Raw genomic sequence first — 19,569 nt, forward strand, 5'->3', positions numbered from 1 at the left:
CTCTTATGTTGAAAAGATGAACTTGTTTACTCTTCTAGAGTAAATCTGAAATCTTCCAATGGTGTTTGCTGAGGCTTGCATCAAATACCTCTTTTTCTTAAGAGGCTTGTACCAAAGCCATTAGAAGCCTCCAAAGTTATCTTGAATATCTATATGAGGGAATCCTGAGAAGCTGGTTCAAATAAATGAACAGGGAACAGGACATTAGAAGGAAAGTAGAAAGGTAGGGAGAAATTATCAAACCATCAATTTTTATGTGAATGAATTTATACCTCTATTGGAAGTAGATGGAAATGCTCATAGTATGAGGAAAAAAAATGAAAGCAGCACCTTTTAATGAAAAAAAAAAAAAAGTCTGCTTCTAAAGTGGAATTTCTAGTTGCGTTTTATTTCTGCCCCCACCACCGTCCCCCCCTTTTTTTTTTTGCTTTGTTGGTGAACGTATGTTTGTGATAATTAAGCAAACAAATGGAAAGCTTACCTCAGCTAGCAATTCATTAATTTACCAAGTAGTGGAAGCAAACATTTAAAGGAAAATATGCGAGTTCTATATTTTATAACATAGTTTTATTTAAATTGATGCATTAATATATTTCTTGCTTAAATGATTTGCAAGTTTGTTGATGCCTTTTCTACCATACATTATTTCTTTGAATTGTTTCTGTGTCATCTGGTAATGTCTGCTCTCATTGTTCAAATGCCAATGTCATGACATGTTTGATGGGTTCAGACATTGTTTGCCTTCTGCAGTTCGTGAGTAAGTGTAGGGCAAATATGTTTCATTTTCTAGAAAAGTGTTCATCTGTTCTATGAATGTTACCACTGTTAGGATAATATTCTGACTTTTTTTTTACCCAGGTTGAGTAGTACCCTGCTCCGTGTTTAAGCAGTTTCAATACCCTTAATCTGTGAAGAAGTTATTGCAAAGTGTAAAGGAGGATACCAGAATGTAAATCTTAGAACTCTATTATTTTTTTAATTCAGAAAGAATATGTGCAGTTAGCTGCCAGTATTATATGTTTAATTGTGGGGATGAAAGAAATAAATGTTTTCAAATTAACATATACAAAAGCTTTTAATTAAAACACAGCTCCTTTATAAGTTGCGTAGTTTGTAAGTGCTATTGATGCCAGAATTAAAATATCCAAATAAGCTGTTTCACTGGAAGTCCTTTTTTTTGTTTTCTTTTGTTAGAAAATATTTCAGTTTACATTGCACTTCACTATAAAATGTCCTTCTTTACAATCTGAAATATCTTATTTGTCTGCATTTCTTTTTTGAAAAAAAACTAATTAGTGAAACAAACAAAAAGCATAAAGCACAGATCACTTAAAAATCAAAATAATCGTAAGGACTTGAAATCCTAAGTCAATCTTCTGTGGCTGTACATAAAAACACATCATGTGGTCATGGAAAAATAAGCACTTATAAAAGTCAGAGTGTGTCTGGGACGTCTTTCATATAGAAAAGGAGTATGTTCCTTGTGTAAATACAAAGAATTAATAAATGAAATTTGAAAACATAATAGTTTTATGATATCATAAATACAGCATAAATCCCCCAATGGAAATTCACCCAACATTTGTAGGAGACCAGGTATTTCCACAATAAAATGTAGTTACAACCTTCTTTGTGGGCATGTTGTGAACAGGAACAGTGACTGTTAATGATAGTAGACTCCAAACAGTAATTTTCAATTCACGTTTTCTCCAATAAAATACTTTATGTTCAAACCTGTAAATATCCTGTGTTAAAAGTAATTGGTCCCCAGAAATCTACCTTCACTGTGTTTTCACTCCTTAGAAAACTAACTGAAACAGAAAACTGGGTTATTCTTGTATATGTCTGCATTAGAGTAGGAGGGAACATCAACGTAATTCAGAGTATATTAACCTGCATGGCTCATAAGTGTGCTTATGAGTGCTTATGCATAATGTTCACGTGTATGAACATTACCCACTGCAGAAGCTGGGAGGAATGGGAACAACTTGTATCTTTTTTTGAATTGACTCCAAAGGCTTGTTTTGAGAAATTTGAGTGCAGCTTATATATGACTTCTCTATATAAAATAACATAGACAAGACACTTCTTCGTTATGGTATTTTAAAATGATCATAGCTAAATAATTTTGATTTACGTTGTACCAAGTTATGCTAATAAATTGGTACCAAGTTATGCTAATAAATATGAATATAATCTGTGCACAATTGCTAGGATTTGCTGTCTCCCATTAGTACTAACGGTAATAAGTGCTATGCCTGAAAGAAAATGTGTGCAAGGGGCAAGTATTTTTTTTTGGAGAGAATAAGATTCATTTTTTGATAATTAAGAGGCTTTTGATCAAGTCTGATTAGATATTAGATATATTCTATTTTTTTAGAACTACTCAGCTGAATTGTTTGCAGTTAATTAAAATGAAACATGCTGATTTAAAAACCACTATTAATTTTAAAGAATGGACAAATTTAAAGTAACAAGTAAGGTGCTCATAAAGAGTAATTAATCATATTACTATACTGTATTTTGGTACATAAAATAATGTTTAAAACCATAGAGATGCTTATTAAACTTTTTGTGACAAAGATGAAGCATTGAAATTCATGAAGTTAAAAAAAAAAAAAGTAAAATAAAAGATAGAAGAATGTTTGATACTTTGTGCCACAGGTTCACAGACTTCTTGTTGACTTATCTTATATTGTTATTAGTGAAAGAACACCAGGAACTACCTTAATAGGTAGCTAAGTATTTTTTGTGTGTGTATATAAAATCTTATTATCCACTTCAGAATTTTCCTCCTTTTGTTTGTCATTATGTTAAATTTACTTACTTACTGACATTTGCAGTCACTAAAGGACTTTTTGCCAAGCTGTACTGCTCAAAAGTCATTCTGCATAGAAGATTCAGTCTTGTGTTAAATAAAAGAAAGAGACGTAATAAATTTCATGATATAATTTAATTAATCTTTTATTATTACCATCTTTGAAGCTTTGGTGATAAATTGCAGCCTCAGCCAAAAGCACTTCTCATGATTCATTGCTGAAGAGCAGCACTTAATGTATCATCAAAAGTGGACACCTTTCTTTATTTCATGGGTTATTTAACTTGAGAAAGGGAAAGTAACAGAAACCTTAAATTTCTTACTCCAGCTATTCTTTTTTAGGAGCCAGAGTCAACATTTATGTTTCCCTTGTGCCTTTTACTTTCACCAAGGAATGTTTAGAATCTTAAATTTATACTTTTTTTTTTTTTTTAAAAAAAATATTATTATTATTTTTTAATGACAAGTTCTGTGCAATTGCACTGGTTTTGTTGAGCTAATGCTGTTTTCCTGGATCTTTCCTTATTTTCCTGTCTCTGCTTCACTCCCTTCCAACTTTGCAATGTAGCAAGCTGAACAGTTGTTCAATCAGATGTACAATCCAGTAAGTTATTTTTAAAAATGCGCTTTGTAACATACAAAAGCATGAGGATCCATTATCTCTTGTTGCGCTCTTCCTCTGTGGAGCTTTGCAGAATACTTCTGATGCTCACTATGCTATATCCATTATGTCCAGATAAATAAACTTTGTGGACTTCAAGGCCATTTTAAGAGTATGAAATGTATTAAACTATTAAGAATATAAGAATATGAAATGTATTAAACTATTATATGTTTCTTTAAAAACACAAGCATCCTAGCCTTTAGGTCCTCAAGTTCTTCATTAGAGAAGCATGCCTTTTTTTTTTTTTCTTTGCTTTTTGATTCCTTCTTGTGGAGTACTTTATTTGATCCTTCAAACAAATAACTTCCAATTTACTCATTTTATAATAAGTGACTGAATTGATTAGGTGAACAATAGTATCTAGGATGTGACTGGTAATATTTTCAAAAGGTCATATGGCTAAAATAATTCTTACCAACTTTACTCACGTAAAAGTGACATTCAGTTCACATTCAGCTTATATACATTAAAAATATCAAAAGATTGTATTTAATCCAAGAAAATACTGAAATATATAATGATGAATGCAAGCAGCAATTTTTGAAAAAGCCAAATATTATTTTGACTTGTTTAGTATTATTATTCTTGCTAATGCCTGATTTAATCTCACAATATCTACCATTTTGACTTAAGTGCGTAAATTTTTCTGTTTGAAGAGCTGTAATAAACATTCTCTTTGTAGAGAACACTTTTTTTTTGCTGAGACTATTATATTTAACATGTGCTGTGAGCAGGACAGAAATAATGATGCAACTGGAGTTTACACAGTAATCATACCTGGAATTATCATGTAATTAGGACAATATATATTTGAGGAGTATATATTCCTATATATAGGAGTATATACCTAGATATATATTTATAGGAATGTATAGGTTTTATTAAATAATATGATAATGTGCATTAGGGTAAGTATTGCCCTCACCAAAGTTGATCAGAATTTTGCCATTAATAATGGTGGACGAGGATTCCAGCTTTGGAGTCTCCTATAGCTAAGTCTAGCCATGTATTAGGTATGTCATGATTTGTGCATAGGAAAAGGGAGTCCCAAGAAATATTCCATATTTACTTTTGAAATTATTGGTTAACTGTATTTTGAATCCAGTCATGAATCATTTTTAAGTAGCATAAGATCTGATATTATCGCTTCTACTATCTAGCATGCTGCTAGTCAGGCCTTTTCCGTTTTAACTATAAAAACCTTTTTTTTCTGTATCACAGATCACCTTTGTGGTAGTTACGTTCCTATTCATGTCATTTGCACTCCTACTGTGCATGTGTCTTCAGACTTTTGTGTTAGTTTTCTCTTGATTTTCTTAAATGCTTTCCAGTCATTATTTCAATATTATTTACTTTGCTATATGGAATTTGTTTGTTTCTTCCTATTCTATTTGTCAGTGGTATTCCAAAGTCAGCCAGTTTACTTTTTTTTTTTTTTTTTTCCTTTCCCCCCTGCCTTTCATGCTTAATTTTCTGAAATACAAACATGGCTGTTCTGAAATAATGGATGCAAGATCCTTTTCCTTTGGTACCAGACAGCAGTTGTAGTGTATCCTCAAGACTGGTTTTCTTTAGTAAACTTTTCTTGAAAAATAAGTTTTTTTTTTTTATTGAAAGAAAAAAAAATCTTTCTTTCTTTTTTTTTTTTTTTTTAAATGCATAATAGTGTCAACTTTTAACAGTGTAGAATGATCTCCTCCTTCCCCCAAACCACCTTGAAATTGAGGTTGTGACTTCACTGAAGTTGATGACATTTTATTTGAATTCCACAAGTCCAAGTTTTCACTTTTTTTTTTTTTTTGATATGGCATTAATACCAGATCCTGAAACAACTTGTTTGTACATTATGCTTCTTAATTTAACAGAATGCTTTTTTCTTTTTTAATTTAAGAGTCATAAAAATGGATTGCAGTCTACTGAATTTTTAATGCTTTTTTGTTTAACTGTGTCAGAGAAATAACAGTCAATCTCTGAGTAGACTTCTTTTAGCCCATACAGTAATAACATAACTTTTATTTTTTTGGTGGAATTAGTTTTTTCTACCATGTCAGAAAAGTATTGGCTCCAAGACTTTCAATGCTGAATCCAATGTTGTTAAAATTCAGCAGTGGGTGGAAATGTTTTGTTCTTATATGCATTATAACATTAGAGTACTGAAGTGGAGAATATGTGGAAGAGGAGCAAATCCTGCATACTCTGTAGTGAATGATTTCACAATGTATTTGCCTGTGTGAATAAGATGCGAACAAAATAGGGTGCGTTTTTATTCATGTTTGCTTTGAAAGTTGAACGTTTTAAATACCCAGTGAATTCTTGTGCAAAGCTGACTACAAGTTACATGATTGTTTTTGTCCTGTAATGAAAATGTAATGACATACCTTTTTTTTTTCTCAATAGTAAAGACTTACTTTCCATATGCTTTGTGAGAGCAATGTCAGATTAAAATTTACAGCGCTTGTAGAATCTACTTTAAATTGCTTATAGCAGCCCCTGAAGTTAACAATTTTGTTATAGTGACAACTTTTACTAGTTTATTACTGAAAGTAATAAGATTTGAAGGATCTTACAAAGTAATTTCTTGCATGTAAATTCAGTCGTTTCATTTAAATGTATTTAACACTCAGTGGATTTCTGTTTGTGTCTGAAGCTTTAAAAATTAAATACTGTATCTATCCATCTATTTCTGTTATGCAGAATAATGCATGCATGGTTGTACCGTAAAATTTGAACTCACTAAGTAATTCATGTTATATGTTTGTGCCATACTATTATTGTTTTCCTGTAGGAAATTTGCTGTTTACATGAGGACATATAACTTTAATTCTACAATATTTGTAGTACTTAGGCAAATATCGGTACAGATATATAGGTACTGTAAGAATTAGTGAAATTCTTAGTGATATGCTATTTTTATTGAATTGGAAAAGTAATATACAATATAGCCACAAAATGACAGATGAAATACCATAAGACCAGTGTGAAAATTGAAATTGTAGATTGTGTTTCCTATGTCTAATCTGCACATGTAAGCGTTAAGATTACAGATTAATTGATCAACTACCTGGCTGCAGAAAGGTGCTCATGATGCAAGTGACTCTTCCCAATAAAAATAGAAAATGTATTCTCCCCAGGAAAACAGAGAACCTGGGAAGAAAAAGAAGGATGGAAACAGAAATAGGATAGGTGTAAGAGAGGATAACTGCAAGTGATGTGGACTTTATAATGCATGTGATTAACCATACAGCTTCTGATTAGGAGTGATCCAAGCCTGTCTCCCACATTTAGCTTGCCTGGTTGGGAGCAGGGTCAATGTCAGTTGAGCTGAAACAGTAGGCTATGTTGGGCCTACTGTTTGATTTCAGAAGTCCAGGTCCATCTGGAAACAAATACATACAAGTTTTTTTTTTTTTTTTTTTTTTTTTTTAAAGAAATTTCCTCGTACAAATCCAAACACATCTTGCAAATAAAGCATATTAAGTATCTTATAAGTAATTCTATACCTTTATCCTGGACTGTCATATGGATTTTATTTTGTTGTCTGGTCAATTATAGTACCAGCAGCTTGTCAGCAACATGAGGGTTTCCTTCAAGGGAAAACTCCTTTAAAAAAATGTTTCATGTTCTTGCTATCATATATTTTACTAACTTTGTTTTCCTCCTCCTTTAAGGCAATACCCCTGTAGAAGTCTGATTCCTGCCTCCTTTATGCAAACAAACAACTCTTGTTTGTGTAAATAGTCCAAAAATACTCTACAGGAAGTGCAACCAACTTAATTGGTCATTTTTAATACTAAAATAATTTCACTCTCTCTTTCTGAATAATCTTATTCTTCCTTTTGTAACAAATGCTTATATTGATTTATATATGACATTATGGATGATAATGCTGCATGTCAAACCCCTGTTGAGGTTGCATACTAAATCATTTGGAGTAAATCATATCTTATAGGTTCTACTTCATTTTGAGAACTATAGGGAAATGGCCAAGTTTGTGGTAGGGAAGTTTCCAAAAACACATCCCACAAATATGGAATGCTACAAATACCAGAGAAAGAAGAAGAATTGAAAATACTTTTGCAATTTAACATCAATTTCCTTAGCATGTTATTATGCAAGGATTATAGGGCTAAACTAGAGAATATAATTTATATCTATTGTTTCGGGTTACGTTTTAGTTATGAGCTGTTCAGTAGATGATTTGTTCAGTGCATTTTGGAGCTGCAAAGGCAGGGTAGAGGCAGAAAGGTGGGTTTTCTGCCTGTTTATGAAGTGATTGAACCAAAGTTGGCAAATAAGCATCTCATGCACTGAAAAGAACAGAAAGGGAAAGTGACAGGGAAGAATAGCAATAGCTTTAGAGTGGAACTGAAATTCTGTTCTTACCCTTAAGAGATGAAGAGGAATCTGAAGAACAATATGGAATAAAATGCTTTTTGCATAGGTTTGCTAGTATTTTAAAGACAAGAGTGTTTTTTTATTATATTATTTATTTTTTTTCGTGAATTTACCTTTACCAAAATTTGGAATTATTTTTCTCCTTCACTTGTTTATTCTTTGTGAAAGAACACCTAGGTCCCATTTTGGAGAGGTAAAATATTGTCTAATTTCTTAATAGAACTGGTGGAAATGGTACCCAGTGTCTCAAATAATTGGCAGTCTGCATATTGCTTTTAATTAAAAAATTACATAGCTAGCTGCAAGTAAATTTCTTGACACTGCTAAAACTCTGCATAAAATAAATCAAACTTTAATATTAAAGCAGGGAGGTATAGGAGGATGAAAAGGAATCTCTTGCTAACATGTCTATGGGTATTACCTTGAAATAAACTCTGTTAGGAAACTCCTGTATAAGGGCTGGAGCATCCCAAATAGAACATTTGAAGAGCAACATTGGAACATTTGAAGAGCAAGGCTAGTAAGTTTTGTAGGCTTCTCCTTTTATGGTAATTCCTGTTATGGCTTCTCCTGTATTAGTAGCTAAATATTCCTTCTGATTAAAAATCTCACAATGGGATAAATAAAACATAAAATTTTCCATCTTTTTCGTACTATCCTCATGCTTAAATTATATGTTACACATAAAATTCCTAAGTTTCTTTCCAGTAATTTCATTTTTTTTATTGTTGTATTTATACTGAACCCAGACTTGTACTTTATTTATACAGAAAATTATAACCATTGCAAAGAATTTGAACCTTCTAATAGCTGTATTTTATATTAATTCTTTCCAAAACATGCATGTTTCATTTTGACTGGCATTTCTTCCATTGTTTGCTTGTATTGTCTATTCCGTGAAATTAAGATGATGATCCCATTTTTTTTTTCTGCATAATAAGATAGTTGGAGGAGTTTCAGTTCTAAATATCCTGAATTTCTGTAAATTTTTTGTATATTAAAAAAATGTTATCTGAATTTTCTATGTTTAATGTGCACTGCATTAAACTACTTGTTTTTTCTTGCCTGCTCTTTCAAGATGCCAATTAGGAATAATGGGAAGCAAGGGGTAGGCTAAGCATTGCAGTGCATTGTTGTTTCCATCTGTCTGTGATTATTCCAGCCAACAGTTTGAAGCACTCAATGCCTGATCATGCTCCCATTGACGTTAATTGTTTTTTTTGCCATTAGATTTGATGGGAGTAAGACTGGGCTCTGCACTGTTGTTGTGTTCATTGCGTTTGTTCTTGTCTGTGAAACTGCCACCCATCCATGCATGTGTTTGCCAGGTTTGTGCCATTGTCACCAATGAGCTTGTTCTTCTGGTGTTTCAGGCTAAGTATTCATGATAAGGGAATAAATAAATAAAATAATAAAAAAAAATAATAAAAAGGATTATTTGGTAAAATATCACCTGAAAGAAACTTTTTAGTTCATTGGTCTGTCTTTTGAAAACAGCACTGCATATAAACAATTTCTTTTATATTCTTAGTATCAAGCTGTATTTGAAACATCTGGTGATACAGATTACAATATGTATATACATATTTATGTGTGTGTATATATGTGTATGTTCATGGAAAAAACGTACATGTATGGAGAAAGATTGTCTATACATTCGAAAGACTTAAAAAGCATTAAGTGAATTAAATGAATTACAAGGTGATTTTTTAAAATTGAAACAACAAAACAACAGCCTTAAACTGTGGTCATGTTAATAAGAAACAAAACAAAACAAAAAAAAACAACCAAACACTACTCTTTGTTTAATAAATGCCCTCCCACTTCAGGATGAAGCTTTGGTAAGATAGCATTTGAAAGTAATTTTAGACTGCAAGGGTACTTGAATTCCTTTTTATAAAACTTCTGTAGAAAAGTATTACCTGACAGAAATACCTATAATCCTTTTTAATGAAAATTTTAACTCCAAGACTAAAGAAGTGAAGCTCTTAAAGCTATATAAATTACTGTCATTATTATTATTATTATTATTATTATTATTTTATTTTATTATTATTTAAATATTGATTCTGAAGGCTCATGAGGCTGAAGAGGAGGCACGGATGAACCCAGAATTTGCAGACAGAATGAAACAGCTCGATAAAGAGGCATCATACTATAGAGAAGAATGTGGCAAAGCTCAGGCTGAGGTTGACAGACTTCTAGAAATACTCAAGGAAGTAGAGAATGAGAAGAATGACAAAGATAAGAAAATTGCTGAGTTAGAAAGGTAATTTTTGTATTATTTGATTTCCATTGAGTGGCATTATTTACTTGATCTTCACTAAAGAGAAGCTAAGGGTAGAATATATGTTTTAACAGTACATTTGTGATGTTTTGTAAAATTGTATCAGAAATGAAAAAGATTGATACTTAAGAATCACATCTCCTCTCTGATGACTTTGGAACAATTTAAGGTTAACACTTTTTTCATAGTCTCCGTAAAAGGAATGTACATAGGAAAAGCCATATACAATTTACAGTGACAGCCCTCCTGTTAGGACAACAGCCTTGTCTTTCTAGTAACGGGTAAATCAAAGCTGTCCCCACATACGTTTCTTCAATGCAAACGGGATCACTAGTTCTAAGAGGTTCGGAAAAGCATTGGTAAGTATTTCTGGTCTTGTGCTGTCAGTATTTCTTCGTGGTTCTGAGAAATGGTTACCTTCCTTTTTTTTTTTTTTTTTCTTAATTGTGGAAAGGTTGTATGGTCTTTCCTTAATGGAGATAGAATGCTTTTGGGGTCAATGTCTCATGCCCTTTTTTTGTAATTAAATAATCTGAGAAGCTTCTTCCATAAATAATGTTGCCATTTGTTTGATAAGAAATTTCTGTATTTCTGAATTCTTTGTTCTTTCTGTACTCCTAAGCACTCTTAGGTAAATGAAAGAAGGAATTTTACTTTTTCAAATATTTTACATACTGTTTTCTAGTGATCAAGTTGGAAGAAAAGGGGTTTCATGGTGCTAAAATTGAGGTTTGAGAGATCTTCAGATTATTGTTATAGTTCCTGTCAAGACATAGCACTGCTCTGTCCTGTTAGGGAGAACTACCACGAAACAGGAAGATCTGTCAGAAATATTGGTTACCTTAGGGGGAGCAAAACAACCACCTTGGAAAGGAAGCTTTGTAGAATGTCTCCTATTGATGATGAGTTATCACCCTCCACAGTTCTGTTGCCAAAACCTACCTTTCTCTGAAGACGTTTGGCACAGGTTTGATTTAATAAGAATAAGGAATGGTATGTAGTTATCAATCAGTGTGCCATGAGAATGGAGACCTCAAATTTAAAATGATAAATAAAGATTTGTACTTGACAATGTAATCAGTTGTTTATATGAGGACAAACTTTGTGATTACTTCTCTCATCACATCAGGAGGTATTTAGAATACGCTGGTATTTGCTTGGATTTTAATGTGTAAAGTAGATAATGGCAGAAGGTATTATAGAAGAATGGTCACTTAGACACCATGAACGTGAGTTCTGCCTAAACTTTTCAACATCCTAAAGCAGCATATTGGAAAAAGATAACACAGTGGATCTGTGTGGGCATGAAAGTGCTGCTTATTCCATCCACTGCTGCATGTACTGTAGGGGCAATTACAGACCTAGGCTTGTAATATAGTGACTCCACATGTGAGCAACCTGATGCAGCCTGATACTGTATTCTTTACAGGAACGGTAGCTGATACCCTCATAGGGCTCTAAAACCTACCGAATTATTGTGTGACTCTAGATGCACTAGTAGGCATGCTAAACTTTAGTTCAGGAGAATAATCTTAAGAGATTTTTTGTAGGCTGAAGAGGTTATGCTGTACTTGGAATTTGATGTAGGAGTAAAGCTTTGCTACAAACCTTTAAGAGCTTCTGTAATGCTTACAATAAAGTATCTGTGGTATGACCAGCCAAGGAGGATAGTATATTGTTATTTTTTACACTTATCCTGCTCTAAGATTTCTTTGTGAATTCTTTTAACTGTAATTTAATTTCTCACATGATTTAACATAATATACAGCTTCCAAAATAAAATCAACATTCTTGTATATATGGTATATGCTATTGTAAAATAGGAAAAATAGGAAAAAAAAAAAAAAAAAAGATGACCAGATGACCATAGAAATTACCTGTTATTGATAGCATCAACAGGTGTTAAATCATTATTGCATTTACTTGGTCTTAAACCTACTTTCCACCATGCATGAGCACAGACACAAAGTTGTGGTTTGGTACAGCAAGCCTAGTGTCAGCAATATAATGTTGTAATAAAGAAATATTTTTAGACGGTATCTTAACTCTTCCTATTAATCAGGCTCACCTTGGGTTTCTCTAAAATTTAAGTTTTTTTCCCTCCCTCTTCCTCATTTTTGAAAAATATTGGCCACAGATCTAAATCTTAACTGTGCCACCTGTTGGTGTCCCTAGACAGGGAACTTTGATGTTGAAATTCTCCTTTGTAGGGGGTTAGGTGGAGTGTAAATTACTGTAACATTTTATGAAGTGCTACTACTTTTTCTGATTTTAATGACTACTTGATTGGCTCATTATTGAAGGGAAGAGGTGGAGTCAAAGCTCATTTTATGCACTTTATGGGAGAAAGGCATTGTGAAAATGACTGCAACTTTAACAGAAGCATATTCAAAAATGTTCTTTCCTTCTTGTCCTGCTGTTTTAAAATTCATATAATGTGCTCTGTATTGCTATTTTCTCTCCTTACTTTTTCCCATTCTATTTTTTTGCTGCTCAGAAACAGTATATCTTCAACATTTCTTGCAACAGATGCAAGGCTAGTCTGGTGTTTTGTGGGAAAATGAATGTTCTTTTGTAACATGTTGGTTAATAGCTTGATGGGATCCACGCTCACTGCTCTGCCATCATTTTTACATTTCAAGATAATTGCAACAACATAAATTGTTAACATTTATGAAAAAAAAAATCCTAAGAGAGCTATAATTAAGAGTACGGCAAACTATGATATCTTCATGATATTTCATATATTCACATATAAATTCATCAGCAGCATGGGGTGTCCTTGTATAAAATCAGTTCATCTGAAAAGAAAATACATATTTGCGATAATGTTATCATTCTACAAAATCAATTAAAAATGAAAACAAGATCATGAATTACTTTTATACAGAAAAGCTGAGTATATAATTGAGTTTCAAATACTCAGGCAGAAATATCTGTTTCTAAATACGAGGAATTAAATTTAGAGTTGCATACTATTTGGCAACATTAATAATACTGAAGAAGATTTTATCTGAATGATCTTTCTCTTGGTTTTAATATGATTTTCTTACCTCAGAAACTATCACACTACCGAGTTGCATCACTTAAGATTCATGATTCATGCTGTTCCTCATATATACAAACATGTAGGTCTGTTTCATAAGTTATTATATATGTACAAAAGTGTTTTCATTTTATAATTCCTTACTACTACTATGTAGGAGAACCGCTTTGTCCTCTTCTACTAATGCTGTTTGATAACTTCTATTATATCTTTCATGATTTATCTGTTTATAATAAGATCAAGTTAAAATAAAATGCAATATATCGTGGCATGCTACACTTTCAGTAAACTTTCTTTGGTTTTATTGATTAAGGAAATGTGGTATCTTTTTTTTTTTTTTTTTTTTTTTTGATAATGTAAATACAACTGGGCAAGATAGCAGTCAACTTAAATTTTAATGTAAAGGGCCAATATCTCCAAATGGAGATATTGCAGCTGAGCAGACTGTCAGGATGGAGCAATTATGTTTTTCAATGCTTTTATTAGCAGTGTTAGAATGAAAAGTATTATTTGTGAAGTATGCTGGGGAGTTTAAATAATGAAATTAAGTGATATGTAACAGTTCAAAATGCATGACTATGAAGTTAGGACCAGTAAAAATGCCAGCTGTACACTAAGGATAATCCTTGATACAATTGAGGAAAAGAGAGAGTAGATAGATTTGCTTATGGCAGTGTTGTTATGAGCCGTCTAAATTTTGAGAGTGAATCCTGATATGTCAGAATAAATGTTTACCCTAATGATAGGAAAGTAGTAATGTCATCGAGCAGTTGCAAATCCCCACATGGAACACTGCTGTATACTTCTCATCAGTCATATTCAAGGAAGTTGAATAGAAACTGGAAACAGGTGCAGAGAGGGCTGGTAGGATAATTAGGCAAATGGAGTACAGGTGTCAGAGGAATCTAAACTTAAGCACTGGTTTATTTCCCTAGCAAAACAGGCTCAGTAGAGATGTGTGTTCTCTATGAATATGTGAATGGGTAAGCCCTGCAGTGGACGAAAGGTGATATAAGTAAAAGAAGAGTTTTAGCACCTAATTCAATGGATATGAACTATCCATTAATAAATTTAGTCTGAAAAGGTAAAGAAAGTATAGAAAGCTTTCTAATTTTCAGAGGAAGGCAGGCTCTGAAACAGCTTGCTAAAAGAAAAAGGGAATGAGAAACCTAACTACTTTTAAGGTGTGGCTTGACAGATTCATGAATCTGATTATGACATATGGCTGCCTGCACCTGCATGGATGAGTTCAGGCCTCAGAACCAGGTTATTCCTCATACTCTTTTGCTCTTACAAGAATAGTATGCTGTTAGCAACCCATGCGCATGACATTTGTGTTAACTTTACCTTACTTAGCATTGTAGAGATATCTATGCAAACACATTCTGTATATTAAAAGTGATTTCCTAGGGGTTGAGGTCAATAACAAAGTGCTCTCAGAATGCAAGAAATGCAGGTACCCCATTGCCTGCATTGTGCCCTTTGGATTAAATCAGAAGGACTGGGAGAAAACAGGACACTGTATGTGGACAAAAAAAGATTGGAGAGGCTGCCTTTGCTCTTGGATCATGATGCTGTAAACAACATTCCAGGCTGTTCTCTGGACTCTGTTTTAAAGAACATTACATGGAATGATAAGTTCCATGCAGGAAAGTAGTCTATTTAGAGGAAAAGAACTAGATTAGTAATTACTTTCTCATGCAGAGTCATATTTAAGTATCCCTTGTTGTCAATTGCTTTGAGCACCCTTACTAGACAGACCAGATTGACTATCTAACAGCAAGACTCAGCTCAGGTTGCAGTGGTCTTTTAATTTTAGTTATCCTCAGGGATGGAGAAAGAGCTTGGGCAAAAGCTGAAAGTAAGAGTTAGGGAAGGACTAACATGTTACCTGCTTCCTCAGAGAGAATTAGCTCAGAACAAACCTGTCTGGTAACAGATAATCAGACTGTTGCTGGTTTAAGAGTGAAATGCTGGATCTTGATGATGGAGGTTGAGAAAATATATAGAGCAGAATGCAAAACCTTAATCTGGTTTTCTCCAGCATCACATTAGCTGGTCAGTCATTTGCTTGATTGAGTGTAGCTTCTTAGCAAAGCCTATATGAACATGTATATTAACGGAAGTTAATTTAAAAATACTCTTGTCTATGCGACAAAACCAGTTTGGTTTTACAATGCAATGTAACTTTGTAGACAGTGTCAGGGATGCGTCATCTAGCACAGACTAGATGGCTGAATAGTAAGCAGAGAGAAAGGAGAGAAAAAAGGGACCCCATTATTACGTGGCCTTAATTATTATTATTATTTTTTTTTTTTTTTCAGTAGTTCTCTTTCAAACGTGATGAAAAAGCCCTTGATCTAGTTCTTGCTCATAGGCATTGGCACAGATTGTACGTTTTGCACTGTAAATGGGAACATCCTGATTATTTGAAGTAGAACATCTTTGTTTAGAGGCTTTCAGGTTTTTATTGAATAGATTTCATGTTCCAGACCACATTTTTCAGTATGTCTGTATAGTTATTTAGCATGTGTGTTCGTAAGTTTTGGGTAATAGCATTGTAGATGTGCATTTAAGGCTTTAGGATATTCACACTACAATTTATTCTGAATTCCTTGGGGTCTGAATTCTGATGAAAATAGTAAGTTCACTCAGCACTGAAAATTCATTGCAGAAACTTGAAAACATCAGCATATATAAAAAAAGGTGTTCAAATAAAGTATTTTCAGGCTTAAAGAAAAAAAGTACTTTTCATGTATGAGTGAAAAATTGTGCACCAGTGACATCTCCAAGGATTAGTCTAGCCTGGTATCAGGCAGTTGTTTGTTTGTTTGTTTGTTTGTTTCTTTTTCATACTTAATTGAAAGAATGGTGGATATTTTTGAAACATACATGATCAAGCACCAGGATATTTTCAGTAATGAAGAATATGAAGAATTAGCCTTATTCTTCAGAGCAGAAAAAATATATATATATCTGTCAGCTTTAAAAGAGACTCTTTCCTGGGGGTGGTGAGAGGGGTGAACTTCTAAATAACGTCTTTAACAAGCTGCCAAATTGTTTCACTGTTTTGGCTTTCATGAGAAGACTTGGTGAATGTAAGTGTTCAAACCCCTGGTGGCCTCAAAAAGACTTCATCGTATGGAGACGTTTGTGTGGCAGCAAACACTACCAGTAAACAGCTAATCTATTTGTTCCATGTTGGTATGTGTATACATTAAAATGGTTATAAATATTGATGGTGTTCAACAGTCCACGATGACAAGGTACCATTTACTTTAAAATATCCGTTGTGTTCAGTGTACAGCAAGGATATGCTCTGCGCAGAAATTTTATTTTTCCTTTTCCTTTTTTCCTTTTTTTTTGTTTCTCAATAAAATTTACTGATATAACATCTGCTTGTCATATTGTTAAAGAACTAATGTGTTCCTCCCTTTATTCTCTTTTTCTCTCTCCCTGTTTTTCTCCAAACTGCTGCTTTCATCCCTACTCCAACCAGCTTGACTTCCAGGTCAGTATTTTCTGCTCTCCTATTTAATTGGTCCTTCCATGACCAAGGTTTTCATTGATGCTTAATGTATTTGGTCATTTCGATTCCATATAAATAACTTCTGTTTGCTGTGCACCCTTCCCCCTCCGCCCCCCCCCTCCCCCCCCCCCCCCCTTTTTTTTCCCCCTCCTTTTTTTTTCCCCCTCAGGCTTGATTCTGTTGTGAAGCTTTTGGTCATTCCCTTTCTAGATCAGAAACTTAATGGTAAATGAATATTTTTGTCAAAAGTTTTTTTTTTTTTTTGTTTTGTTTAAAAAATACTTATTAACAACATATTAAACTTGTATGTTGTTTTTGTGTAAAGATTTTTTTTCTTCTTTCAGGAGAAAAAAAGATTTTTTTCTTCTTTTCTTTTCCTTCCTTTCTTTCTTTTGTCTGTCCGTCCGTCCTTCCGTCCTTCTGTCCTTTTGTTTAGGAGTTCAACACACCAGGAATAAATTTTTGGTAGACAGCCCACCTCAAGGAATAATGAATTGAACAAGAATATACAGAGAGATGTATGCTTACAATTAGAGACTTACACTTTACTGTCACCCCTTTTGCTATTATAGCAAATGTAATAGGACAGGTTGGAGTGGTTCAGCTGCTAGTTCAGAAACTTTTAGCAATTTGTGTTGGCCAGATTCTGAACCAGAATAAACTTGAAGGGAGGTGTATGTGAGTATATACTTTGTATGCTGGGTTTGTGTGTAGCATAATCTAATCTAAGAAACACGTTTCTTTCTCTGAGGTTTTAGATTAGTTTTGTGAGTGTGCTTCTGCACTGTTTTTGAGTAATGTTTAAATTATTTGGTAATGTTCTCATAGCCTGAACAGGTCCTCTGCTCCTGGGTAGTCTTTGTGTTGGCTTCGATCTAATGAATGAAATCTTCAGCTTTAGTGATTTTTTTTTTTTTTTTTACCAAGTTATACAGAGTTCTGCTGCAGTACATTGAACCCCTAACATGTTGCTTACTAAATTGAACAGTGTTGCTTTCAAGAGCTATCAGAAGACATGAGATCTAATCTATTAGAAAATGAACCAAACTTTCTCTCTTTTTCTCTCTCTCTCTCTCTCTCGCTATTAAAATGCAGGTGTATTTGGTTTTCAAAGAGAGGGATGAGAAATGTTTCAGGGACTTTTCTGGCATGTGCTTCATTTCTACCAAGCAGAGTTGCTGGTTCTGTCAAGGCAACCGTACACTCTTGTGGTGCTTTTGGAAGTAAAATAGTTGTCACACTGAAGCACTGTCATAATAATCTGAGTATTAAGAAATATTAAATCAGGCCTCAAACATCTGAGATAATGAGATTGTATCAAACAGTGAATCAGAGAGGCTGAAGATATTTTTTTATTCTCTTAGCTGAGATTTAAAGAATGAGAAGATGATTTATTTTTTCTTTCCTGTTTTACTTAGTATAAATTGAGAAATTATTTACCACAATACATCTTAATGGTCTAAGATTTTATTAATATCAAAATGTGACGTGGCTAAGATGCAGCTAAGTTTTGTTTCCTGTACTGAATTTGCTTTGCTTTAGGCAGAAACAGACTTGGTTTTCAATCATTATCAGAGTAGAATTTGTTCGCTTTTTCACAAACCAGTTGGATTAGAGTGTAAAGGAGGGTGTATGCTGCATTGTATGTCTAGGCAGATTTCAGGTATCCAAGGTTTTGCATTTGCAGAAATGATTCTAGGTATCATGTTGCCATGCAGCGCATATGGCTGGAATCATGGCAAATCTCCAGTATACCTTTATAATGTGCTTTTTGAGTGGCATTATTCTCAGTTCATATAGAAGCAGAGCTCACCAGTTTGGGAGAGACTTCATATCTTGATCTCAAAACCAAGTACAGTTCATGTTTTACAATTCAACCATGTCAGAGGAATTTCTGATGTGAATGCCTTCAGACCAAATGGAAAAAAATGGCTCACTACTAAAACGCTGATGAGACAAAGGTTTTTTTTCCTGATGTGCTGTAATATACATTGCAATCACAACTTAGTTTCCAGCTCGAAGTTCTGTTTCTGAAATTTGAGACTTATAAATTGTAATAATGAATTGGATGAACACTTTATTTTTATTGTTTGTCTACTACAAGCATGTTTTAATGTGCTTTAATACAACTTTATTACACCTGAATTATAAATATTGAAACCATTTATTTCCAGCATTTTTATTTTTGACAAAAAGTAATTAAATGCATTTACTCTGGATCTAGCTATGTCTGAATGTGATCACTCTGACATTTCTATCAGAGTTTCATTTCTATAATTTCTATCATATTCAATGTTTATTGAAAATCTCCCTAGCCAGAGAGAGCTTAAAGAAAGATATTATGCTATGCAGTTGTCATTATGGTTGATTTCACTGGAATTCAATGATTGGTATGCAGAAACATTTGCTCAGCAGTTGGAGGTGCAATTTCTGTTATGTTTTATTGACCTAAAAAAACAGCTGACCTTTCTGAAGCAAACTGTCCTCATAACCCTGCCAACTTTCATCCCTGGAGTCCTAGATAAGTTGTAGCATATGATTAGAATTTATTGTAGTATTTCAGTGAAGCGTTAAGTTTTTGCAGCTTGAAACATCATTAAGATCAAAACTTAATTTAAGAAACAGATGTGTTTCTTTAATTTCTTTCATTTCTTCTAATCAATATGTTCTTAGCTGACATTTTATTCATGATTAGAATGATTAGAATAATGCTGTAGCACTTTTATAACACAAGCTATTGATACCATTGGCAAACAAGAAAAATTCATTGACATAAAAATAATATATATTTGATATATATCAATCTACTTATATCTCTTATGCAGACGTC

At 33.2% G+C, this 19,569-nt stretch overlaps 1 protein-coding gene across 23 annotated transcripts in view; it reads left to right on the plus strand.

Annotated features, from left to right (window-relative positions):
* Positions 1-19,569, plus strand: part of ERC2 (ELKS/RAB6-interacting/CAST family member 2) — a 537,199-nt gene that overhangs the window by 220,314 nt on the left and 297,316 nt on the right. For 9 of the 23 annotated variants that reach the window (XM_035338170.1, XM_035338171.1, XM_035338160.1 and 6 more), the window contains 4 exons: positions 3,387-3,422; positions 8,956-8,985; positions 9,953-10,146; positions 16,710-16,721. In XM_035338170.1, coding sequence (XP_035194061.1) covers positions 3,387-3,422; positions 8,956-8,985; positions 9,953-10,146; positions 16,710-16,721 — 272 coding nt within the window. Of the gene's footprint in view, positions 1-3,386; positions 3,423-8,955; positions 8,986-9,943; positions 10,147-16,709; positions 16,722-19,569 lie in introns of all 23 variants that reach the window. The other 14 variants (XM_035338173.1, XM_035338182.1, XM_035338183.1 and 11 more) reach the window with 6 other exon arrangements.

The sequence above is a fragment of the Oxyura jamaicensis genome, chromosome 12, assembly GCF_011077185.1.
Source record: "Oxyura jamaicensis isolate SHBP4307 breed ruddy duck chromosome 12, BPBGC_Ojam_1.0, whole genome shotgun sequence".
NCBI lineage: Eukaryota > Metazoa > Chordata > Aves > Anseriformes > Anatidae > Oxyura > Oxyura jamaicensis.